Source organism: Oncorhynchus keta, chromosome 7 (genome assembly GCF_023373465.1).
Source record: "Oncorhynchus keta strain PuntledgeMale-10-30-2019 chromosome 7, Oket_V2, whole genome shotgun sequence".
Taxonomy (NCBI): Eukaryota; Metazoa; Chordata; class Actinopteri; order Salmoniformes; family Salmonidae; genus Oncorhynchus; species Oncorhynchus keta.
In genome coordinates, this window is record NC_068427.1 from 10,847,620 (window position 1) to 10,874,214 (window position 26,595).

General features: G+C 43.5%; 2 protein-coding genes across 11 annotated transcripts in view; one reads left to right on the top strand and one right to left on the bottom strand.

Annotated features, from left to right (window-relative positions):
* The window catches only part of LOC118385969 (formin-like protein 2), a 94,880-nt gene extending 85,670 nt beyond the window's left edge, over positions 1-9,210 (top strand). For 2 of the 7 annotated variants that reach the window (XM_035773253.2, XM_052521959.1), the window contains exons 19-26: positions 517-585; positions 708-788; positions 1,015-1,144; positions 1,549-1,712; positions 1,934-2,035; positions 2,159-2,257; positions 2,786-2,924; positions 5,753-9,210. In XM_035773253.2, the coding sequence (XP_035629146.2) occupies positions 517-585; positions 708-788; positions 1,015-1,144; positions 1,549-1,712; positions 1,934-2,035; positions 2,159-2,257; positions 2,786-2,924; positions 5,753-6,060 (1,092 nt within the window). In that variant the 3' untranslated portion in view covers positions 6,061-9,210. Of the gene's footprint in view, positions 1-516; positions 586-707; positions 789-1,014; positions 1,145-1,548; positions 1,713-1,933; positions 2,036-2,158; positions 2,258-2,785; positions 2,925-3,600; positions 3,719-5,752 lie in introns of all 7 variants that reach the window. The other 5 variants (XR_004826136.2, XM_035773255.2, XM_035773257.2 and 2 more) reach the window with 5 other exon arrangements.
* Positions 9,211-9,943: 733 nt separating this feature from the next.
* Positions 9,944-26,595, bottom strand: part of LOC118385972 (pre-mRNA-processing factor 40 homolog A-like) — a 41,161-nt gene continuing 24,509 nt past the window's right edge. For 2 of the 4 annotated variants that reach the window (XM_035773259.2, XM_035773262.2), the window contains 17 exons: positions 25,970-26,191; positions 25,378-25,483; positions 21,765-21,829; positions 21,490-21,654; positions 20,262-20,370; positions 19,891-20,041; positions 19,355-19,488; positions 18,831-18,945; positions 18,533-18,645; positions 18,174-18,290; positions 17,845-17,982; positions 17,409-17,504; positions 13,726-13,824; positions 13,364-13,460; positions 13,188-13,249; positions 12,919-13,080; positions 9,944-10,479 (listed from right to left, as the gene is read on the bottom strand). In XM_035773259.2, coding sequence (XP_035629152.1) covers positions 10,390-10,479; positions 12,919-13,080; positions 13,188-13,249; positions 13,364-13,460; positions 13,726-13,824; positions 17,409-17,504; positions 17,845-17,982; positions 18,174-18,290; positions 18,533-18,645; positions 18,831-18,945; positions 19,355-19,488; positions 19,891-20,041; positions 20,262-20,370; positions 21,490-21,654; positions 21,765-21,829; positions 25,378-25,483; positions 25,970-26,191 — 2,041 coding nt within the window. In that variant the 3' untranslated portion in view covers positions 9,944-10,389. The remainder of the gene's footprint in view (positions 10,480-12,918; positions 13,081-13,187; positions 13,250-13,363; positions 13,461-13,725; positions 13,825-17,408; positions 17,505-17,844; positions 17,983-18,173; positions 18,291-18,532; positions 18,646-18,830; positions 18,946-19,354; positions 19,489-19,890; positions 20,042-20,261; positions 20,371-21,489; positions 21,655-21,764; positions 21,830-25,377; positions 25,484-25,969; positions 26,192-26,595) is intronic. The other 2 variants (XM_035773260.2, XM_035773261.2) reach the window with 2 other exon arrangements.

Genomic DNA, 26,595 nt, shown 5'->3' on the forward strand with positions numbered 1-26,595 from the left:
AAGGGCAACGTCCCCAATAACTGTCCTGGGGCATTGGAGATATATTTTAGACCAGAGGAAAGAGTGCCTCCTACTGGCCCACCAACCAGTTCCAGCAGCATCTGGTCTTCCATCCAGGGACCAACCCTGCTTAGTTTCAGAAGCAAGCCAACAGTGGGGTGCAGGGTGGTATGATGCTGGCCCAAGTAGCAGTGTAAACTTAAAAAATGTACATTACACACGGCATATCACATTTAACAAACCAAAAATTCAAATAGCGTTATAGAAGGTAAAGTAAAAACCCAAACCGGTCTGTGCATTAATAACCGGTATATAGTAAAATACAGTATACCGACCGGCCCTAGGACCAACTCTCCTTTGTATCATAAATATATCAGTCATATCACAACCATTGTCAAATGTGTTATAGATCAGTTGTACAACCTGAGTGTGTACAGGGCCTTCTTTAGTTTGACTTATTCTCCTCTTGTCTGACTTTTGTTCTACCTCCTTCCTTCTTTTTTTTTTTTTTTACAGCAACTTCATGCGATCATCGCAGCATCTGTGTCAATAAAATCCTCACAGAAACTCAAGAAAATTCTAGAGGTAAGCGACCGATAACAGATTTCTTTGCATCGAAAATATTCTGTGCTGATTTTTAGTTGTTTGAAATACTGTTCCTGGCTGCCTTCTGTGTTGATGTTCCAGTGCTGTTGTTTCCCCCACAGATTATCTTGGCTCTCGGAAACTACATGAACAGCAGTAAAAGGGGAGCGGTATACGGTTTTAAACTACAAAGTTTAGATTTGGTAAGAGATTCTCTCTCCCATCCTAAATGTATTGCTAGTGCATAACATGCTTCAGGATTGTCACTGGCCGCATCCCAAATTGCACACTATTCCCTATTTAGTGCACTACTTTGAACCACAGCCCTAATGGGCCCACGTCGAAAGTAGTGCATTACAAAGGGAATGAGGTTCCGTTTTGGGGCGTAATTATCTTCGCATGCCTTTTTAAATCCTCTAATTCCCCCAGCTACTAGACACCAAGTCGACAGACCGGAAAATGACACTGCTGCACTACATAGCCAACGTGGTGAAGGAGAAATACCAGCAGGTCAATCTGTTCTACAATGAACTGCATTACGTGGAGAAGGCCGCAGCAGGTACGATTCACAATATGGCCTCGTGATATTACAGTGAAAGGGCTGATGCTAAATCAGAACCTAGGCTGCACCCTATTTCCTACATAGTGCGCTACTTTTGACCAGAGCCCTGGTCTAAAATAGTGCACTATATGTGGAATAGGGGTGCCATTTGGGACGCATAAGTCATTGGGTTGTAGCTGATCTTTGGTCCGCAGACAATTCTGTTGCACTGCGCCTTCAGTCATCTGCCGTTTTGTGCTACAACGGACTGCTATGTCGTTCTCTTGCTGATGAATTGACACCTCCAAGCTGGGTGTTACTCTGAAGAGCTGTGCTGTAAACTCACTGAGGTACGGCCCTCCCTGATTTGAACAGTATCCAATTGTGTGTGTGTGTGTGTGTGTGTCTGCGTGCTATCTCAGTGTCGTTAGAGAACGTTCTGCTGGATGTGAAGGAGCTCCAGCGGGGAATGGACCTGACCAAGAGAGAGTACAGCATGCACGGTCACAACACCATGCTCAAAGACTTCATCACACACAACGAGGGCAAGCTGAAAAAGCTGCAGGACGACGCCAAGATCGCACAGGTAAATCTCATCTCACCGAATTGATTTTGTGCCAAACTAATACAGCGACTTTATTAAAGGTTTTAGTTCAGGACTAAGTTTAATCTGGGTCTGAGAAACTGGCCTTATATGTTTGACAGGACAAACTTACGATTGGCATATGTTTCATATGTAACAGATGTTTCGATGCTAAAGAACGTCGAAGGGAAATTACGAATGTGCAATTTTTTTCTCTCTCACAGGACGCCTTCGACGAGGCGGTCAAGTTCTTCGGCGAGAATTCCAAAACGACGCCCCCGTCTGTGTTCTTCCCGGTGTTTGTGCGCTTCGTCAAGGCCTACAGGGTGAGACTAATGTCCCAAGCCCCCCCCCACCTGCTCCTGACCAACCCTCATCCCTGTTCCCCCAGCTGTGGAAACACCTCAGTCTAAGGCTCAGTCTAAGTGTGTCTGTGTGTGTTCTTTCAGCAAGCGGAGGAGGACAACGAGCAGAAGAAGAGAGCGGAGCAGATGATGATGGAGAAACGTCTGGAACAGGAGGCCATGATGGACCAGGAGGACAAGAAGGTAACCTCTCCTCCCTCATCTATATCTCTCTCCCTCCCTCCTCACCCACTTCCTATAAGATAAACTACCCCTTCCCCCCTCTCACCCTTTCTCCCTCTCTCTTTCCCTCTCCTTCCTCATCCTCTTCCTATAATTTAAGCTTATCTTTCTCCCACAGCTCTACCTGTCTCTCCTTCCCCTAACTCTGCCCCCTCCCGCTCTCCCTCCTCCCCCACCTGCTGGTGGGGCAGCTATATTAGGTACTGCAGACACCTAGTGTATCACATCAAGTCCAGATAAGCCACTATATATAACCAGTAAACATAAACTGTTAGTAAACCAACCAGGAAATATAGACGGTATATATAATATATGTAGAACCTTTCCAATGGACACATTAGAGTGACAGCTACGGCTCTAGGTTTTATAGAGCTATAAAGTGTCACACAGGGACACCCCAATGCTGTTTGAATAGTCGAAAAAGGCGCCTGTGATTTGACTGTGTGCGTACGTACGTCCGTGTGTGTGTGTGTGTGGTCTCCCCACCAGTCTCCGTCCCATAAGAACACCCGGGGCAGGAGTCAGCAGCAGGAGGTGATAGCTGAGCTGAGGAAGAAGCAGGTGAAGGATACGGGCAGCCGCCACGTCTACGAGGGAAAGGACGGAGCCATCGAGGACATCATCACCGGTAAACAGGACCGGGGGCCAATCACCATCAGTTCTACAATCACCCAACATTACTTATACACATGCAAATGTACACACACATGCGTGCACACACACACACACACACACACACACACACACACACACACACACACACGGTGTTCTGCATGCAAGTCCTCTCCTGTGCTCTAATCCAGTCTCATTCAATCATTAACATGGGTTTCTAAACCCCTAACAAGTACGTTGCCTCTGAACTATTGAAATGTTTGAACTGTCAAAGATTCGATCCTAAGGCTTTATTTAACCTTAATCATGTGTTAACATGCATTGACAGTCCAGCTAACTTAACCTAGACACTTGGAGCCGGCTCAAATGTGTATACGATCATTACCTGCTCTCTGCTTTTTCAGAAATCCCCGGTTGGAAGATTCCCGAATGTCCTACTTATTCTGTACTGATTCCAGGGAATCCTCCAACCGGGGATTTCTGGAAGACCTGGGAGTTTTGTGAAAGTTCACAGAATTTTGCAGCCCTTGTAGGCCTGTAGTAGACTGTAACCCTCTATAGAATGTGTTAATGTTTCTGTGCTTCAGTCTTCTAATGCTGTACGCTGTAGGGTGTTAACTTGTTCTAAAACCCTGTAGATGTGTGCTTCTCCTTACTGTCTTGTCTTGGCTGTTGTCGTTGTTTCAATGCAGTGCTGAAGACAGTGCCCTTTACCGCCCGCACAGCCAAACGGGGCTCTCGGTTCTTCTGCGAGCCGGTTCACAATGAGGAGAGCCATTACTAAAGCTTAGAACTCTCTCTCTCTGAAAGGTTGCTGTAAATACAGTTTCTCTTCTTTCTTTCCTATCTCTCTCTTTCGCCGTACTCTCACTGTGTGTTGTGTGTTCCCTCTTCACTCGCTCACCGTGTGGGTGTCACTTACGTGTGTGTTTGTATGTGTATGGGGGGGGGGGTGGTGTCTGTCCGCCCCTCCTATGAGGTGAGCATGAGGAGGGAGGTGTCGCTGATGTCAACTCCGTTACCCTGCATGAAGCGTGTCACCCCTGTTATATACTTTCTTATCCATTTGTATCATCACCCATAGCAGACCATAATGTCACAGACATTTTCCTGTCGGTCAGTCAGGCCATTGATATTTGAGAAGAGTGAGAAACCAGCTCACTCTCTGTATTAGTAATACATCCACTGAGTGTACAAAACATTATGAACACCTGCTCTTTCCATGACATAGACTGTTCAGATGAATCCAGGTGGAAGCTATTATCCCTTATTGATGTCACTTGTTAAATCCACTTCAAATCAGTGTAGAGGAAAGGGAGGAGACCGGTTAAAGATGGATTTTTCAGCCTTGAGACATGGATTGTGTATGTGTGCCATTCAGAGGGTGAATGGGCCAGACAAAAGATTTAAGTGACTTTGAACTGGGTATGGTGCCAGGAGCACTGGTTTGTGTCAAGAACTGCAACGCTGCTGAGTTTTTCACGCTGAACAGTTTCCTGTGTGCGTCAAGAATGGTTCACCGCCCAAAAGACATCCAGCTAATTTGACGCAACTTTGGGAAGCATTGGAGGCAACATGGGGCCAGCATGCCCGTGGAACGCTTTTGACACCTTGTAGAGTCCATACCCCAATGGGACTGGGAGTTGCATCTCAATAGTAGGAAGGTGTTCTTCATGTTTTGTACACTCAGTGTATATCAATCAGACAGCATGGTAAGTGCCCTCTGCTGTTAAAATAGCTGAAGTGCCATCTAGGCCGTAGCCCAACGGATTGTCACTGACTTCCATCCAAGATGTTTATATTGCATGACATATGTTATGTTGACTAGTATTAATGCCAGTAGTTATGTGGTATAGTGTATTGTAGTTCTGCTTCAGTATAGTTAGTATTGTCAACATAGCACAGTAAGTAGTGTACCCTATAATTCTATAATATATTGTAAGTTAGGATGTGTTGATCTTGACTCATTTTAAAATGGCTGTGGCATTATACCTTGCTTGTGTGTCCGTCTGCCTTATCATGAAAACTGAGTGTCGTGTTCATCATGTATTACTGCTGCTGTTCGGGTCTCTGCATGCCACTGGCTTTCTCCTGCTTCATACCTAAAAATGTCCCCTGTTCCCAGATCCCCTATCTCTGATCCAGGGTGTTACATCTGTCTTGCTGAAGCTGAGCCTTGAAACTATACGTAGCGCTCTGGACCAGAGCTACAGTTCCCCACCTTACCTTGTGCTTGGCTCAAATGCCTGGTGATGGAGCACAATCTGATCACATGACTTTCTGTGGCCTGCCAGGGCACCTTTCTAACATATTGCATGAAGTTGTATTTTCTGACACATGTTCTCGGGTCTTGGATGTCACGTGCGCTTTGTGTGCCACTAACCTACAGCCAGATACATTAATTAGCTATTTGAAGGGAAAAGCCTCAGTATTTCTAAACATTTCCGAACAGTTTAATTTGCATCCTATCCCCATGTACCTGGCTGAATGCATGCTGTTCTTTTGGTTTTTGGTCCGTGTTCTATTAAAAAAATGTTGGTTCATGGCAACTATTCCAAAGTTTTAGTGCAAAGTTTGATGCTTAGCTCTATTTTTGTCATGCTGGTAGTCATTCTGCAAAGCAGCCTGAGTTTTGAGACACAGAAAAACAAATGCTTTGGTTTGTTCTCCCTTTGTCTTAGCTTTGGCCCTCCTTAACACCTCTAGTCATGTCTAATTCTGTCCCCTGCCCCCCTATTGGCTGCTCGCTCCCACCGCTGCAAGGACACTGTGAAAACACTGGAGTGACTCCTCTGGTCACCCTGCTTCTTTAACCTCCATTTTGTCTTCTCTTCATCCATCCAGCCCTAAAGAAGAATAATATTACTAAATTTCCCAATGTCCACTCAAGGGTAAGGATTTCCTCCAATAGCACCCCTGTGGTGGTGGATGTGTCCCAGACCTGGCAAGCATCTCTTTTTTTTTTTAGAACCTCCATTCCCTTTAAGTTACCTACCGCTGAGGGCTTTCCCTCAGCGGTAGGTATGTCTGAAATCAAAGAATGCAAAATTCTATTTAAAATGCCCTTCATGGAAGACATTTCCAGCCTTTTTGAAATTTGTAAAACATGTTACTTCTCCATTGACAAGGCTTGTATAAAGGGCCATCCATAGCTTGTTTTTTTATTGATTGTGACAGAAGGAATAGTAGATTGTAAATCAATCAGGTCTTTTCTGTAAGCCTGTTTTTGTTTTACGTCCAGAGAAGTGAATGTTTCTGTAGAACTCAAGCTGCTTTGCCTGACTGGCTGCCAACGCAACCAGCCTCTGAGCACAGCTGAAGGCCCTGGCAAGATGACTGACACATCTTCCTCCATTCCAGATCTTCGCAATCAGCCTTACAGGCGAGCCGACGCGGTGAGGAGGAGCGTCAGGAGACGCTTTGACGACCAGAACTTGCGGCCGGTCAACAACTCTGAAGTCGTAATTTGACGAGGGAAAAGTGCATGTGTTAGAGGCGGAGGGGGAGTGATGTGGAAAGTGTAGCAGTCTCTCACTCTTAAGGACTGAAGGAGAGATGATGGGTCTGACAGGTCAGTTATAGGGAACCTTAGACAAGCCAAGTGCCTAAAACTTACTTGTGTTCAGTTGTTGTTTTGCCTCCTGTTTGTCTCTTGTGATTTTTATTTTTTTATTACTTCAAGCAATACAACTTGATCTGGCTTTAATTGTATTTTCCTTTGTAAAACTGGACACAGACGTCTGTAGCAGGGATTCCTGAAAGAAGTGTAGAATGTAACGGGTCACGGTTCCCTTAGGTGTCGAAAGGTATTCCGCCACAGGGGATGAATATGGTATTTCATAGCTAGTATCTTACTACATTCCTGGTGCTACTGCCATCACTCTTAGAAATTACACAATGTGCTCGAGTGGCACTTTAAAGAACGCATTAGCTTTTCCATTGTTACTAAAGGGCTAATGTACTTTTTAAAGGGGACATACACTATATATATACAAAAGTATGTGGATTCGTCTGTTTCAGCCACACCCGTTACTGACAGGTATATAAAATCAAGCACACCGCCATGCAATCTCCATAGACAAACATTGGCAGTGGAATGGCCTTACTGTAGAGTTCAGTGACTTAACGTGGCACCGTCATAGGATGCCCCCTTTCCATCGAGTCAGTTCGTCAAATGTATGCCCTGGTCGACTGTAGGTGCTGTTACTGTGAATTGGAAACGTCTCGGAGCAACAACAGCTTAGCCGCGAAGTGGTAGACCACGCAAGCTCGAAGAACAGAACTGCCGAGTCCTGAAGGCAAGTTAATGTAAATAAGAATTTGTTCTTAACCGACTTGCCTGGTTAAATGAAAATTGTCTGTCCTCAGTTGCAACACTCACTACAGAGTTCCAAACTGCCTCTGGAAGCAACGTCAGCACAATAACTTTGTCGAGAGCTTCATGAAATGGGTTTCCATGGCCGAGCAGCTGCACACAACCCTAAGATCACCATATATGCCATTTAGCAGACGCTTTTATCCAAAGCGACTTAGTCATGTGTGCATACATTCTACGTATGGGTGGTCCCGGGAATCGAACCCACTACCCTGGCGTTACAAGCGCCATGCTCTACCAACTGAGCTACAGAAGACCACAGAAGACCTCGCAATGCCAAGTGTCGGCTGGACTGGTATAAAGTTTGCCGTCATTGGACTCTGGAGCAGTTGAAACGCGTTCTCTGGAGTGATGACTCCATGACCTCACTAATACTCGTGGCTGAATGGAAGCAAGTCCCCCCAGCAGTGTTCCAACATCTCGTGGAAAGCCTTCCCAGAAGAGTGGAGGCTGTTTTAGCAGCAAAAGGGGGACCAACTCCATATTAATGTACATGATTTTGGAATGAGATGTTTGATGAGCAGGTGTCCACATACCTTTGGTTGTGTAGTGTACATGTCTTACTTTAGTATATTATAAAGCAGTGATCCAAAACAAATATGTTCAAAGAAAGTACTTAAGCGAGTATGAGGTAGACATGAGGTAGACATATGTACACCAATGTATGACCACAGAGAAATCATATCAAAGACAATATAGCTCAGAGAGGTGTGGCTTTCTCAAGATGAGACCAGGCTAATGTGAATTGTATATAGCTAGGCCTCCATATTACGGTTATGACGGTATTAACATCTCATTTATCAGTGTTAACATGGTTAGTGGACCAAGCCGTGAATAGATAGAACTATATATTCTCCTCATGTAGACCTCAAGTGCCATTCACATGCAATGCTGTTGGTGGGGGCCCTGGAGCCACAATAGCTCTGGTCCAGGTCGTTGTTTGGTCGTACGATTGTGCGATCACAGCCAAACTAGACCAGAGCGAGAGACACAATTGACTCAGAGCGAATAGGAAAGGTGCTGAAACAAACACTTCTCAGCAGATATACTTCCAGTGAAGTGTAGTGGCTGCAAGTAAGGCACTTTAGGCTACTTGAGGAGCTTGTCATGAAAACTGGATTCCAAGATTTTTTTACTCTGAAAACTGCTATCGGCTAATGAATCTCTAGGAAACTGTCAACTCACTATTATAACTTTAATGTATAGTATTTAACCACTGAAAACGGTTCCCATTCAGTATCGCTCATGTGACCCACTTGGACAATGAGCGGCAGTTGTTTTTGATAGTGTTTAAGTATGTTAAAAACATGTCAGAACAGACGTTTTTGAAATGTACAGATATTTTGATAAATGTATGCATTGTTTTATACTTCTTAATCTACTCATTACCATATAAGGTTAATATTGTACATATTGTTTAAAACACCATGTCATATACAATTTCTTATTTTAACGTATCTTTTGGTCCATTTTGTATTTTTAATTTAAGACAAACAGATGTGGCTTCTCTTGAACATAATGATCTAGTGTGTGAAACAGGATGCCCTGGTGAAACACTTGCCTGACAGTAAAGAGTTATTAGATCAGTGTATGTGTCGCTAATGGCACCCTATTCCCTATATAGTGCTCTTCTTTTGGCCAGAGCACAATAGGAACTGGACAAAAGTAGCGCTCTATAGGTAACCCATTGACATTCAGAGAAGCTTCCTGTGGTCTTGGGACTGTAAATGTCCACATTATAGCATGCGCAAAACAAACCACTCATCTCTAGATTTCCTGTGAACTTAACCACTCATCAGCTTCATAAGACTGGATAATATTGGCATGTTATTAACTTCATGTTTTTTTAAAGGCAATATGTGCTTATTACAAAATACTTGTTAGATTGAGTTCAATGGATATGATCAAATAAACTGTCTACACTGTGTGCATCTTTACTTCAACGTTAATCTTCCTCATTCGTTTAAGCAGACAGCTTGTCTACTGATACAGAATCAGTCTCGTCCTATGTAATTACAGTTGCAATCATTACCCATTCATCCCTGTTGTGCCGACTGGCACACAGGGCAGCAACCAAGGCTCTCCATTTGTCAGTCTCTGGCCAGTTCTGCTTATGTTGTTGGAACTCAAGTCTTGATTTCTTCTGCACCATGTTCTTGGGCCTCCCTCCTACAATAGCACTCATTACTTACAGCCTGCCTAGCATGTCACAGATACTAATAAGCCTATTGAATGAGTTCTGAGAAGAGGTCCTCAAAAGAATTATCTAAGGAAATAATGAACAAATAACTAATGCTATTTGTAGGGGGACGTATGTTTGAGTCAGTAATTGTACATGAAGGCTAATCCATGTCAACTATTTTATTACATTTATAGATCAGGTCACAAGGACTTTCAATTCCTCCAACCAATCCTAGACGTAAGATTAATTTTAAAATGTCTCGTTTCACCTGTTTGTTTTTTTAATCAAATGTACAGAACATGGATTCTTCAAACAGACTTTGGGACAAACGGTGAATAACTACTTCCCTATATAGTGCAGTACTTTTGACCATGGTCCCTGGTCAAAAGTAGTGCATTATAATGGGAATAGGGTGGCATTTGGGACTCAAACTAAGAAAATGTACTGCGAACTGCAGGGCAAAGTCACTGTGAAGAGCAATGTTAAGATGTGCTTTTAATCCATTTAGATATCAAACTAGTAGCAAAGAAAAACTTCTACGAATGACTAACAAATTACAAAGAGAAAGGATATTATCAAAGGCAACATTTCAACACAGTAGACCTTACTCTGATAAAGCAGTCAACTCAGCCTGTTCCCATTAGGTAAGGAAACAAAGAAAATATGTACCCAGCATTCTTGTGCAGCGGATTCATTCCCATAGTTTACATACAGTCAAAGTAGGGTTGCAAAATTCTGGTAAACTCTCCAGGAATTAGGAGAATCTCCCAAATGGGAATTCCTGAAAACCCGGGATTTGGGGGAAATTTACCAGAATTTTGCAGCACCTGTCCAAGCATGTGTGGCATTACGCTGAAAAGGAAGCACTAAGGGGAATGCTTGTTGGATGAAGTGAAGAAAGAGAGCATGAGGAGAAACAGAACATTAAGGAGCATCCAGCTGTTCTAGTAGAGTCCTCCTCCTCTTCTCCAGCTCTCCTTCACTCAGCTCGCTGCCTGATGTGTCCCAGCCACCCTACAGAAAGACATCAAAACCCACATTTTCCAACAATACTTATGAGGCGATGGAATGTCACATTTATCTGTTTAGAAATTAAAGCACTAAGCATCTAGTCCCCCTTAAGGTGTCATAAGTATTTTGAGAAATTCACTTGAAGTGTAGTAAGTAGACCGTCACACCTGTATACAGGTTGAAAATACCAAATATGGGCACTAATTGGAACAGTGGTTGTACAGTAATACGCTATACCTGTACACAGACAATCTGTAAATAGCACACCCAACTACCTCATCCCCATTTAGTTATTTATCCTCTTGCTCTTTTGCACCCCAGTATCTCTACTTGCACATCTATCACTCCAGTGTTAATGCTAAATTATTTCACCTATGGCCTATTTATTGCGTTACCTCCCTACTCCTGTACATAGATTTTTCTATTGTGTTATTGACTGTACGTTTGTAACTCTGTTTTGTTGTTTTTGTCGCACTGCTTTGCTTTATCTTGGCCAGGTCGCAGTTGTAAATGAGAACTTGTTCTCAACTGGCCTACCTGGTTACATAAAAAATAAATGTCAGAGCTCTGGCTCTGCGCTTCACAGCTCTGTATGGGTTTTCACTGACAGCTGTTCTGAACTTCAGCACTGCGCGCAACAGAAAGTGGCCTCCGTCCCTCCCAGTAATTGGCTAACTTTAACAAATGTTTTTATGTCTGAGTGAGAGAAATGCTGTAAATTACGAGGACTATGTATTTGGACAGATGAGACGTTGAGGATTATAATAAATACCGCTTTGATGTCAGACAAGAAAGCGGAACACCCGTGAGTCCAAATCTGCACTTCGCATTTCCACATCATAAAAATCATGTCATATACAGTTTATGACCACTATGTTTGATGTAGAGCTACATGATGACATACCCTTTGTTCGAATACAATGAGCCTGTTTATTGTTAAGAAAATGTACCGTGGCACACCAGCGTATGTGAGGGGAGCGAAGCGAGGAGCAGAGCGTGCCCAATTTGAATGGAACACCGAGCGGGATTCCCAAAAGGCAGGAGCGTCGGCCTTCGCCTGCTCCAATTTCGACAAATGAAATAAAAGTATTGTAAGTCACAGCCTATATGCACGATTTAATACAACAAAATGTTGTTTAAATGCTGTGCGCTTTTAGGTTCTTACCAGCCTATTGTGTCGCACTTGCAAATGCTTCAATGGATTTCTTTGTAGGCTATAACCTTAAAATAATATAGCCTAAATGATTAATTATCGTTCCTTCTAAGGCTCCCTGTCTGGCTCCTGACCTATTTAGAGTTTTCTCCTGTTTAATATGACATGTAGCCTATTGAAATGATAGGCTACATGTGCTTCTTTACATTCCCCTTTTCATGCTTCTTACATTCCCCTTTTCATGCTTATGGAAAGAGAGAGGGGACAATACATGCCTCCAACTTTCTCACTCATTACTCACGATTCATTCATGACTATCCATAATCATGTAGAAGTGTTCAGAAACATTTATTTACAATAAAAGTGACCACCACAAATACCATTCATTTCTATTGGGCACAACATAATCCAAAACAAACTACAAATGCATCCAATGAGTTCATAGTCACAAGCTTGATGTAGTCATTGGGTGCTAGGAATATGAGACCAAATAATAACATTTTTTGACTACTTTAACCCTCTAGTCTGAGCCCTGTATAACCCATGGGAGAGGTAGGCGGTTCTAAACTAACATGGAATTGTTTTAAGATGGTCATACAAAGGATCATTTAGCTATTATATACTTCCATCATTTTTTAAAAACCGGTACCTTCAGACGAGTCTTGTTGGCGTCCTAGGGGTAAAGGGTAAATGCCAATGCCAGTGTGTAAACCATTTGGACACCACAGATGTTTTCGTGAGACAATAGATTTTTGGGATGTCTCTTGGTCTGACAAACACTGTTCTAGCTCTGTTACCTTTCACCACAGATGTGGAAGGGCGATATCAGCAATTGTGATGATTGAGACAAAAAAAGAAAACATTAACACAGATTTTTGTATTAAGTTCATTTGATTTCCGGAGGGGCGTGACCATTGTACGCCAAGGGTTAATACAATAGTAAATATACTTGACACCCTCAAATGGTGGTGGGGGTGACTAGATACATAAAGTGCTTTACATTTCTAAATGGAAAATACCCTCAAATAAAGTGACATTCTGTACTATCTTAAATCCAAAATTAAAAGTTTTAGCTTCACTGTCCACATACATATGTAGGGGAGTCTACATAGTGACTCGTGTGACATTTGGGATGCACTAGGAGGATAGTACAAAATATGACCTCTGCACCCAGGATGAGCCAAAACGCTTCAATAGCAGTACATGTGGTGTTTACTGGAATGGTGTATTGTTTTTTTTAAGCTTTAAAAGCCCAGGCTGGGTTCAGTGACCGGAATGGGACGACTCACCTCCTCCTTGGTAGATTTCCTTTTAGGAGACTTCTGCTTGGAGTCAGAGCGACTCTTCCCCCGGGACTTGTCGCTCTCTTTCTCCTTCTCCTGGTCCTTCTCACGCTTGCTGTCCCTCTCTCTTCCTTTATCTTTTCGTTCGCCTTCAGATTCAGGAGACTGCTGAAAGGTCACAATACCCAGCACATGGTCAGCCATTGCGCTCCACTTTCTTTCCCCGAGTGACCCAATCATTCCTCCAAAAATACAGTCCAGTCTTGAGAACCTACCGACTTGTGACGCCTCTTCTTTCCCTTCTTCTTGTGCTTCTTGGACTTCTTATAACTTCTCTCTGTTGACCAAACGGACAGGGATGTCAGAAAATGGCCGCCACACATTTCTTCCATGTAAATGTGATGAGAAAATGCCTAAACGTAAAAGTATTATCAACGTGAAAACCACTGACCAGATTCACCGCTGGAGGAACGCTCGGACGGGGACTTGGACTGTGAGCGCTTCTTCTTCTTGTTGTGATAATCGTCTTCACCATCAGACTCCGAGCCCTGCAGAGAGAAGGGTGTGAGTAGGAGGGAGGTTTGTCTGGTCAGGTGCCATGCTGATACAGATACTGACTTCGGAAACTGAGTATGTAATTATATGAATTTGTATATTGTACCTGTAACCCCCCCAAATTAAGAAATGACTAAATAAATAAACATTTGGTCACAAAACAAAATATCTCCACAAGTGTATAGGGTGGGTCTATGTGTTGATTTGGAATTGGGCCATAGAGGGGGCTTGGCCTGTGCGGTGACGGGGCATACTGACCGATCGCGATCGAGACCGGGAGCGGGAGCGCTTCCGGTGGTGCTTCTTGGACTTCTTGGAATGTTTCTTGGTCTTGGAGTGATGATGCTGGCACTCGTGCTGTGAGGAGAAGAAACAGCAGTCAGGTTGGTGTATAGTATGTCCTGATGATTTCACATGATTACACACATTCTTGGATACTTTTCCCCCCACAGAGTTTAAAAACCTTTGTGGGATAGGGGGCAGCATTTTCACTTTTGGATGAATAGCGTGCCCAGAGTAAACTGCCTCCTACTCAGTCCCAGATGCTAATAAATGCATGGAAAACTGTTTGAATGATGTCTGAGTATAACAGAACTCATATGGCAGGCGAAAACCTGAGAAAAATCCAACCAGGAAGTGGGAAATCTGACGTTTGTAGTTTTTCAAAGCTTGACCTACCTAAGTGTCTATGGAGTCAAGTTGCACTTCCGACGGCTTCCACTAGATGGCAACCGTCTTCAGAAACTTGAATGAGGATTCTACTATAAAGGAGGGGCTCCCATGAGACCTGAGTCAGTGGTCTGGCAGGGAGCCTTGGTCTCATGACACGCGGTCACGAGAGAGTTGGCTCTCATTCCAGTGCTTTTCTTCAGACATAGGAATTCTCCAGTTGGAACATTATTGATGTTTTATGTTAAAAACATCCTAAAGATTGATTCAATACATCGGTTGACTTGTTTCTACGACCTGTAACGGAACCTTTTGAGTTTTTGTCTAGACGAAGTGCTCACGCCTCATGAAGATGGATTACTGGGCTGAACACGCTAACAACAAGTGGCTATTTGGACTTAAATGATAAATAAATGATAAACTTTATGGAACAAATCAGTCATTTGTCGAACTGGGATTCCTGGGAGTGCCATCTGATGAAGATCAAAGGTAAGTGAATATTTGTGTTATTTCTAACTTCTGTTGTCTCCAAAATGGCAGATATTTCTCTGGCTGGATTGGGCTCGGAGCGCCGTTCTCAGATTGTTTTTTCCGTAAAGTTTTTTTTTTTTTTTTAATCTGACACAGCGGTTACATTAAGGAGAAGTCTATCTTTAATTCTGTGAATAACAATTGTATCTTATCTTTTTATTTATCTTTAATTTGCTGTATTGGACTTGTTAATGTGTGAAAGTTCCATATTTCAAAAAATATTTTTGAATTTCGCGCGCTGCCTTTTCAGCGGAATGTTGTCGAGGGGTTCCGCTAGCGGAACGCCTGCCCTAGAAAGGTTAAAAACCTCTTAAAGAGAAGAGAATTTTAGCAGCTTTTTGTTAAAAATCGCGCAAAATTTCAACGTCCTGCTAGTCATGCCAGGAATATAGTATATGCATATGATTAGTATGTGTGGATAGAAAACACTCTGAAGTTTATAAAACTGGTTAAATCATGTCTGTGACTATAACAGAACGTGTGTAGGAGGCAAAATCCCAAGGAAAACTGTTCACAAAAACCACACAAAAAATATCACTCCGCCAATCTCTGAATTGTCTATGGCAAGGGAAAATAGATAGCGTCCAGTTTACAGTTCCTACAGCTTCCACACGATGTCGCCAGTCTTGGCAATTGGGTTGAAGTTAATCCGTGGTCAAACGAGAAATAGGCACTTCCTGTCGTCGAGTACACTGGAGGAAGTTATGAAAGGGAGAATATGGACCATGACTTCAAGACTTGCTGCTATTGAATACAGATCCCCCCGTGATCAATTTGATCGATTATTAACGTTTACTAATACCTAAAGTTGGATTACAAAAGTAGTTTGAAATGTTTTGTCAAAGTTTATAGGCAACTTTAAAAAATGACGTTGCGTTTAGGAAAGCATTTTTTTCCTGGATCAGACTGACTTCATAAATGGACATTTTGGGTATACATGGACGGATTTAATCGAAAAAAATACCCAATTGTGATGTTTATGGGACATATAGGAGTGCCAACAAAGAAGTTCATCAAAGGTAATGAATGTTTTATATTTTATTTATGCGTTTTGTGTAGCGCCGGCTACGCTAATTATTTTGTTTACGTCCCCTTTGGGTATTTCGGGGGTTGCATGCTATCAGATAATAGCTTCTCATGCTTTCGCCGAAAAGCATTTTAAAATTCTGACATGTTGGCTAGATTCACAACGAGTGTAGCTTTAATTGAGTACCCTGCATGCGTTTTAATGAAAGTTTGAGTTGTATCGAGTACTATTAGTTGTCACTCTGAAATTTCCGCTGATGTTGATCCCTGTACAGGGACAGCAGCCTCTTGAAAATCTTCATCAGATGACAGTCATATGACATGTTACACAGTACATTTGTTTTGTTCGATAATATGCATTTTATATCCATAAATCTCAGATTACATTGACGCCATGTTCAGAAAATTCTCCAAAATGTCTGGAGGAATTGTAGAAAGCTACGCCAGATAACAGAAATACTCATCATAAACTTTGACTAAAGATACATGTTCTACATATAATTAAAAAGATACATTGGTTCTTAATGCAACCGCTGTGTCACATTTTTTTTTAACGTTACGGAAAAAGCCTAACATTACAATAATCTGAGACGGCGCTCAGACGTAACAATATTTCTCCGCTATGTTGGAGTCAACAGAAATACAAAATTACAACATAAATATTCCCTTACCTTTGATGATCTTCCATCAGAATGTAGTGCAAGGAGTCCTAGTTCAACAATCAATCATTTTGTTTCATAATGTTCAATTCTAGTGTCCATGTAGCAGCATTTGCTACCACTTTCAGCTCAAATGCCCAAAAAATGACTTCTGGTCCAGGATAATTTTGCATCAAAACTTCCAAATGACATTTTACAGGTCGACAAAACTGGTCAAACTAAGTGCAGAATCAATCTTCAGGATGTTATAATCATACAAATCGAATAGCATTCCAACCGGGCCATCCTAGTTCATCTGGGGCTGATTGGAACAGACGAAGCACTCCAACGCATACACGCCTTCAAGCACCTGAATCTTTTGCGACACTTTAGTACTTTCCTTCCCATTAGGTCAAAGTTCACAGCAAATGCTCCATTACACTTTCTACTGAATGAGGACATCTAGTGGAAGACATAGGAAGTGTTTCCAGATCCATAACTTGTTGGGAAGGGAGGGGCGATGACATCAAAGTTGCCCCAACTTTCAGGATTTCAAAACTAGTTTGCAAGATTGCCTGCCCTGTGAGTTCTGTTATACTCACAGACATAATTCAAACAGTTTTTAGAAACTTCAGTGTTTTCTATCCAATATTAATTATAATATGCATATATTAGCAATTTAGGACAGATTTTGATGCAGTTCACTATGGGCACGCAATTCATCCAAAGGGGAAATACTGCCCCCTATCCTTAAGTTTTAACTGTTATTAATGAATGATTTTTTTTTAAATCCTGCTTTTGTTGTACAAAATGGCCACATTTTTTCTTTGTTTTGGTGGTGGTCTAACATAAATATATGCTGTGTTTTCGCCGTAAAACATTTTAAAAAATCTGACACGCTGGGTAGATGAACACGGTGTTTCTTTCATTTGAGGTATTGGACTTGTTAATGTGTGGAGGTGAAATATTTCTAAGAATATTTTTGCATTCCCTGCACCACTGTTTCAGCTGAACGAGAGGGGGGTGTCGTTCCTGTAGGGGAACCCATAGGCTTAACAAGTTTTAAATTAATCTTACCTCCAAGACATGCATGAAGTCTTTGAATATCCTTTTCCTCTCAGACTCCAGAGTCACGTCTTCGAACGCAGATTCTTTGAGGAACCTTTCTCGGACCTACGACATCCAAAGAGACCATAGGAAGTCAGAAAATAAAATGGTTTGCTTTTGACTATTTGCATGATTATCAAATCAGGTGCCAGATAGTAGCCCCTAACACCAATGTGTGTGTGTAAGGCAGCGGTGTCAAACTCATTCCATGGAGGGCCTAGTGTCTGCAGGTTTTTGGTTTTTCCTTTCAATTAAGACCTAGACAACCAGACGAGAGGCATTCTATACTAACTAGTGACCTTAATTCAATCAATCAAGTGCAAGGGAGGAGCAAAAACCCGCGGCCACTCGGCCCTCCATGGAATGAGTTTGACCCCTGTGGTTTAAGGGTAATATAATTTCATACCCCCTCCCAGGTGGCCTCTGGTTCCAGGGCCGGGGTGGCCTGCTTCAACATGCTCTTAAAGGTAGCCTCTTTCCTCTTCATCTTCCTGGCCTCCTCCTTCTCCCGCTCCCTCTCCCGAGCCTCTGCCTTCTCCAGCAACTACAGAAGGCGAGAGGGAGGGCACGAGGGTTAGAGGCACAGCGGGGTCAGTGAAATGATCAGCATCCCAAATGGCACCCTATTTGGTGAATTACTTTTTGACCAGGGCTCATATGTGTCTGGTCCAAAGTATTGCACTATCTAGGGTGTTATTTGGGACACAAGCCAGGTCTAAATGGCAGCACTCTTACACTGTTGAAGGCCAGCTTGATGTTGCCTGCGTCCAGCGTCATGGCTCTCTTGTCTGAGCTGATCACAGAGCCAAAGTCTTCAAAGCTAGTGTTGACCTCCACCAGGAAGTTTTTGTCCTACGGGAGGAAACAAAGTGACAAGAAAGTAAGTTCATGAAATGCACATGAATCAAACGTGGTTACCAGACAAGAGACACTGTAAAGTAGATTTCAATGCATCCCAAATGGCACCCTACTCTAGGTACTCAAAAGTAGTACACTAAACAGGGAAAAACGCAAAATATAGTTCAAACGTAGGGCAGGGAATAGGGTGCCATTTGAGTCTCGACCCCTAGGTGGCAGTAAATAACATCTCCCACCTTCAGGATATCCTTAATGATCCTCTTCTCGTCGTGGTAGCGAGCCTTCAGGTCTTCCACATAGAACTTGAACAGATCGAGGGGAGTGGAGCCTGCAGAATAGACACCATAAACTAACATGCACATGTTATTCAAGACGAGCTCCGACAACACATGGTTATGACAACACCAGAGAGTTTAAAGAACCAGAGCAACAGAAGGACGATTTGACATTATTAACGCAGTGGCTTGGAACGTGTGAGTGGGTGAGAGTACGTGACGAGTGCATCTGTGTGCATGCAGAGAGCGCGGCCGTTACCTGGCTGGCCCAGCATGTTGGCGAAGCGGATGTCTGAGCTGACGGTGGGGTACATCTCCATCCAGGCAGACATGGAGTGGAGTTGACCGTGGTCATGGAGCTCGTCCAGGAATTTCTGGGGGGGGACGACAACAACACAGCTGAGCTCAGCAAATCAACTGAAATGACCAATGTCACTTGTCACCAAGAGGGATTTACACACAAAACATTCTCTCCTATATTCCTGTACTTTTCCAGTACATTGTTACAGTCAAACCCCTGACTGTCCAGTCTGGGTTAGTATTATTATGCGTTACATTTTTGGGGGGTGGGGGTAATTTGTCATATTACACACACGTGTGTAATTTACACGCAAGTGTGACCTGGAAATGTGTTTTTATATATATCTCCAAACTCAGAAAGTGTGACTCTCGGTGACACCAAAGGGCTCGGTTTGCACTTGCCATTTTGTATCAGGATTGTCTACGGTCTACACAATGTTTCCAAAATGCTAGACGGTGGGGTAGGACGCCCGTCTTTCTCACCTGGAAGGACTCTCTGTTCTTACGCTGTCTCCTCCTCTCCCTCAGCAAAGTCTTCTGCTTCTCGTCCTCCTCCTCCTTCTCCAGCGCGCGGATGTGCTCCTCGAAACAAATCAGAGCATCCTCCTTGTCCATGTCTGAGCCAAACATGGAGATCGAGGAGAGAGAGAAGAGAAGACAGGCAGAAGAGCGTCAACAGAGCACTCACATCAAACGGAGTCACTCTTTTACCCACACAGCTACACTGGTGCAAACCACATCACCTGACTGGACAGGGCAGTCAGCCAGCGACTGCAGCTACTCAGCCTGTTCAGTCGTTCACACATTCAAGCTTAATGACGGAGATGTAACGGTGCTGCTCTAGTTATATGAACGCAGAGCTCGGAGTAAGGATCTATCCCAAATCGCACCCTATTCCCCACACAGAGCACTACAATTGACCAGAGCCCTATAGAGGGCAGCTCAGAAGTAGTGCCCCATGTAGGGAATAGGGTGCCATTTGGGACGCAACCCAGTATGAATGACGGCGTGCTGCGTACTCTGGAGCTCCTCGTCCTCTGCGAAGGTGGGGTTGTCCAGCAGGTACTGCTGGGCCTCGGACCAGGTGGTACGGTAGGTCACGTTGGCCATGTTGTCCAGGATGTTCTTCAGCGCCTCCCAGTTCCTCTTCCTCAGCTGCTTGGCTTGCTCCTGTACCACACACACACACAGGACAAGGATGGAACAGACGTTAGTTAGGCGGAGGTCCACACACTGACAGAATGGTAGGGTTGTCAAATTTCAGTTACTGCAATTTTGCAACGCTACATAATATCCTTATAGTATTACTATGTTCTTCAGACAGCAAAGGTCCTGTAGTGGACTATATAGGGAACAGGATGCCGTTTGAGAGGCAGCCAGTAACACGGACCTTCTCCTTCTTGGCCAGGTAGAATAGGACATCTTCATAGATCTCCAGTCGGTCTCTCTCTGGGACGGTGCTCCACACGTCCAGCTCTGCAAACATCTGCTCTGCTTTCCTGGTTCACACACACACACACACAAAATCACAGTCATGAACAAATATGACATGCATGACAAACATGGGTGTGAAAATCCCAAAGTTCCCAGAATCAGGAGGGAATAGGTTGGGAAAAAATTTAGAAAAACACTTGTTTTTTTATAATCGGGAATCCAAATGACCATTCCACAAGGGGGCAGCATTACACAAGCTATAATCATCACTTCTGATCTTGCCCGGCTCAAAGCACTGCTGCGATTGCACATGGTCCAAGAAAGACTCGTTCACTTTTAACTTTAACATGAGAAGAAACGTGTTTAAAATACCTCATGACGTAAGTAAACCAAATCAAGTACATGATCTCCATACTAGCAGTGAGGCCAGCGGAGAAGTAGTATTTCTAGGATGAGTGTGTTCTAAAACAATACAAATCAACAGACAACCTTGATGTCACACACCCCCCCTCACAGCTGTTCATTCTAGGCCAGCCCAGCACACAAACATGGAGTCGCCACGACAACAGTGGCCTCCAAACTGGCTGGTTGTCAAGGTCACCAGCCGATCACTTTCCCTTGAGCCATGTCAGTGACTTTTACAGTTCACACCCAGACAAAGAGGTACACACACACACACACAGAGACAGGGAGACTGCATGGTAATGAATGTGGTGGATTCAAATGCAGGGGAAGTCAAAATCCTAAAATCTATCTGATAAAGCAACGTTTCATTTTAGGGTTGGGGGAAGTTCATAAACCAATCTGCCTGTGATTTATTCAGGATGTGTACTATTAGTGTACACTCATCCGCAAACAATACATCTGGTATGGCTAGATATGGAATATGGACTGACCACAAACACTAGACCATAGAGAGGTCGATGATTAAGTGGGGGCATATTGTCGGTGCTCCGGTGACACGAGCCAGTAACTCACTTGGATCAAGTCTGCGTGGTGTCATTGATTATCTCAATAGTGCCACATATTGGCAACTCCAGGAACCACATATCAGTGACAGAAACGAAGACATATAAAGTCTGAGGCTTAAACGGCAGCCTATTCTTACTGGCCCTAGTGCACTATATTATTAAAGAATAGGGTGGCATTTGGGACACCTTGACTACGCCAAGAAAGACACTTACTTGTATCTGGTGGTAGATGTCATTTTCTCGTGATTCTCCAAAAATCTCTGATACGTTTCCTTGGACTCCTTGTATTTGAGTCTGGCCTCCTCCTTCTCCTCTTTCTCTGTCTGCACCTTGTAAGCATTGAAGGCCTGCTTTTTCTCGCTTAATTTGGGCAGGGCACTTCATTGTGGAGGGAAGAAAAAAATACATGTCAAACAGTTGGTTAGAAAAGTAATTGAATATTCATGTACGACATAAGCATAATCAGAAATGCAAAGGTGGGTGGGTACCTGTAGCGTGGGTCATTGATGATCATTTTCATGGCTTGTTCCCAAGATGCATTGGATGAAACGCCCTGAAATTTTAAAAAGAGGATATTTAGCGTTAAGAGTTTACACTCAAATTACCTCAGCTGTACAATCTGCATTACAGCTCATATGTAGCAAAGCTGTGTATGAGGGCAGCTTATGTCACCATCAACAGCAAACAATACATTGTGCTGGGAGTAGCCTATGTATTCAATGTATGCACTCATGTACCAGACCTGGGTTCAAATACTGTTTCAAATATCTCAATTACTTTAAAATATATTCAAAGGAAGTATTCAAATATATTTTATTTAAAAAGACAGGTAGTCTTTCAATGTAGGCATTTCATCATTGTACTTGTGACATTACAACTAGTTAAATTAACTTGTAAGTATGGCAGTATTTTCAAATACCTGGGTTAAATGTATGTATTTGTACTTGAGTCAGTGTATTTGGTTATTACAAATAACCATTCAAATAAAAAGTACTTGTTTTGGGCTGTGTTTTAAAAACCAGATACTCAAATATACACTGCTCAAAAAAATAAAGGGAACACTTAAACAACATAATGTAACTCCAAGTCAATGACACTTCTGTGAAATCAAACTGTCCACTTAGGAAGCAACACTGATTGACAATAAATTTCACATGCTGTTGTGCAAATAGAATGGACAACAGGTGGAAATTATAGGCAATTAGCAAGACACCCCCAATAAAGGAGTGGTTCTGCAGGTGATAACCACAGACCACTTCTCAGTTCCTATGCTTCCTGGCTGATTTTTTGGTCACTTTTGAATGCTGGCAGTGCTTTCACTCTAGTGGTAGCATGAGACGGAGTCTAAAACCCACACAAGTGGCTCAGGTAGTGCAGCTCATCCAGGATAGCACATCAATATGAGCTGTGGCAAGAAGGTTTGCTGTGTCTGTCAGCGTAGTGTCCAGAGCATGGAGGCGCTACCAGGAGACAGGCCAGTACATCAGGAGACGTGGAGGAGGCCGTAGGAGGGCAACAACCCAGCAGCAGGACCGCTACCTCCGCCTTTGTGCAAGGAGGAGCAGGAGGAGCACTGCCAGAGCCCTGCAAAATGACCTCCAGCAGACCACAAATGTGCATGTGTCTGCTCAAACGGTCAGAAACAGACTCCATGAGGGTGGTATGAGGGCCCGACGTCCACAGGTGGGGGTTGTGCTTACAGCCCAACACCGTGCAGGACGTTTGGCATTTGCCAGAGAACACCAAGATTGGCAAATTCGCCACTGGCGCCCTGTGCTCTTCAGAGATGAAAGCAGGTTCACACTGAGCACATGTGACAGTCTGGAGACGCTGTGGAGAACATTCTGCTGCCTGAAACATCCTCAAGCATGACCGGTTTGGCGGTGGGTGGGTCAGTCATGGTGTGGGGTGGCATTTCTTTGGGGGGCTGCACAGCCCTCCATGTGCTCGCCAGAGGTAGCCTGACTGCCATTAGGTACCGAGATGAGATCCTCAGACCCCTTGTGAGACCATATGCTGGTGTGGTTGGCCCTGGGTTCCTCCTAATGCAAGACAATGCTAGACCTCATGTGGCTGGGGTGTGTCAGCAGTTCCTGCAAGAGGAAGGCATTGATGCTATGGACTGGCCCGCCCGTTCCCCAGAACTGAATCAATTGAGCACATCTGGGACATCATGTCTCGCTCCATCCACCAACGCCACGTTGCACCACAGACTGTCCAGGAGTTGGCGGATGCTTTAGTCCAGGTCTGGGAGGAGATCCCTCAGGAGACCATCTGCCACCTCGTCAGGAGCATGCCCAGGCATTCTAGGGAGGTCATACAGGCACGTGAAGGCCACACACACTACTGAGCCTCATTTTGACTTGTTTTAAGGACATTACATCAAAGTTGGATCAGCCTGTAGTGTGGTTTTCCACTTTAATTTTGAGTGAGACTCCAAATCCAGACCTCCATGGGTTGATAAATTTGATTTCCATTGATAAGTGTGTGATTTTGTTGTCAGCACATTCAACTAAGTAAAGAAAACAGTATTTAATAAGAATATTTCATTCATTCAGATCTAGGATGTTATTTTAGTGTTCCCTTTATTTTTTTGAGCAGTGTATATGTATTTTAACCCAGTTCTGCCATTTATGGGAACATGTGTAGCCTATTTAAAATATGTAACTTGGTGCTGAGATTCTCTGGCTTGTTCCAGCCAAGGCCATACATTTTCTTCAAACTGCAATATGGAACTTTTGGGCCAAATTCACATATAAATCTGAGTCAGATCTGTAACTCTCATTGAAACCAAGTCTAAGAAGTAAGTGATAGGTCTGTTCTGTGTGATATATCTATGATTCCAGTTCTTAAGTTTTTTTTTATATAGTCTTTCACTTTTATACACCAGCTTCAAACAACTAAAGACATAATATTTTTGTTATGGAAAATATATTTTGGTGGTTTAGATGGTACAATGATTTTCTATACTATACTTGCTTGTTTTGTCATATAAACTGAAATTACAATTTTAGTAACCAGGAAATGGCAGAGCGATTTCTGCATAGTCCATCTTTAATTACTAATAGATGCAGGGTTAAGAGGGGTTGAGTACCAATAATTTAAAGAAATGCCAGAGAGATAGCTTACGTAAGTGGCCTTTTTGCCTGCCTTTCTCCAGTAGAGCGACTCATTCATCCATTATGAACAGATGATTTCTGGGCATGCATTTGCCTTGTCACAGTCCATGTCCCAAATGGCACCCTGTTCCCTACAAAGTGCACTTGTCAAAAGTAGCGCACTCTACAGGGAACAGGCTGCTATTTGAGACACAACCAGAGTTATTCTAACCCAGTGGAGCATGCCACTCTCCGCTGTCTTAATCCAGGCCCGTGCCTTCATCCAATAACGCTAATCATAAAGACGGAGTCATTAAGATCTCGCAGGGAAACGGTGAAAGCAATCTCAGAGGAGAGCTTTGTGCACCAAATTAAAAACACCTAAATATAGCTGTGCTGAGCCACCTCCTCGGTCAAAAACAACACATCCACTGCCACAGCAACAGGAGGCGCGGTGAGGATTAGCAATCATGCTAAAACCTGAGAGTGCTCACGATGAGGCGAGACTGATTCAGTCCAGGAGGGCCATATTGGTAAACAATCTTTAGGTGGAGTCCTTACAGCACTACGAGCACCTTATTATCAAACCGGATGAAAGTGGTTCTCAGACAAAAGTGTGTGTTTGAGGTTCATTTTGTTGGCTAGCTAGGAGAGCTGCAACTGACTCAGTGGCCATGTGGTTAGTGTCTGCCCTGAGATTGGAAGGTTGTGAGTTCAATCCCTGGCCAAGTCAAACCAAAAGACTCAGCATTAAGCACTCAGCATTAAGGAGATAGACTAGTGTCCTGTACAAGTACAACCCCTGGACATAAAGCTGCCTCACGCTACAGAAACAGGAGCTAGGCTCCTGCACTATGAGGTGTTCCAGCTCGCACAAGCTTCATTGACACACTGCCTTTATGAGCGAGATGTAATGTTCAGATTGTAAATTCCAATAATCATTGGGATGACACATGCAGGAGTCCCAACTGAGCAGCAGGAGAGCTATGGAATGAATCCTCACCTTCTCCTTCAGGAGCTCTTTAAAGGCCTGCTTGGCCTCTTCTTTCGTGTTCCACTTGTACGTTTTCTTCACCAGCTCTGGCCTCTCATCCTTCGAAGCGTCATTACTAAAAGGAGAAAGAGAAAGGAAGAAAAATATGAATAAGGTCCTCAGATAAAAACGGCACCAAGGTTTTTGGTAGTCCGATGGTGCGTGTTCTTTTTTTAGAGACAAATTTTTCTGGGTATTTTGAAGTTTTATTGGCAGATATAGACTAAAATATGAGATTGGGAGATAGGTAAAGGGAAAATGTACAGAAAGTGAATGGTTGAACAGCACATACCGTCAGTGCCAGGGACTGGTCAAGTGGTTGTGTGCCACCCATGGAACACATATTTCCCCATACCACTAGAGCAGCCCCTGGCACTGAAGGCATGTGTTCTGATAATATAGGTCGCCCCACTGACAGGAGAAACTGATGTTTACCATAGGTTTGTACATTAGGGTCGGTGCCTTTACTACAGTCGAGTGAGATTCCTGGTGAGTTCATTGTAAAGCCCATGTTGCGGGCTTCTCTATTATATCTGGGGGGAAAATGGGCTGTCTGTAGTACCTGGCTGAGGCCTCCATGCCGACCGCTTCTTCTGTGGAGTTCACAGGCGCCTCAGCGCTGACCTCCGCTACATGCATGGGCACCTGGGACATCTGTTCCTCCAAAACTGTTGTAATCGGCATCATGACCGGCATTTCCATCATCATGGTCGCCATGACAGCAGCACTGTCAGGCTGAAGGGTGGGGGCGATTACAGCGCAAGGAGCGCCTACCTCCGATGTCCTGCAATCAGTTACGTTAGTGATAGAGGACCTTGATAGTGATTTCCCCATGATACTTTTAATTATAACAGGAGTGCCTCTTCAAATGTCACAATAATTAGGCAATTCCATTCTAATAGAACTATAAATAACAGATCAAAAGGAAATGTTTTTGATCATTTGATTAAGTTAATGTGCTCCGTCATCTACAAAGATTTTTTATTTTAGGTAATATAAAAGGTCAAATGGCTTTGGCAAAGTCTGTAGAGTAGGGTTGGGCGGTATCCAGATGTTCATACCGTTCCTGTACCACACCGGGTAGACGGTATTACAGGCAGCACACAAGGGGCGCTATTTCCACCCCCCACAAAATCCAGAGGGGGATGGACTGTCTCTGCTGTAACCAAGAAGTTTGATCTTGCAAGC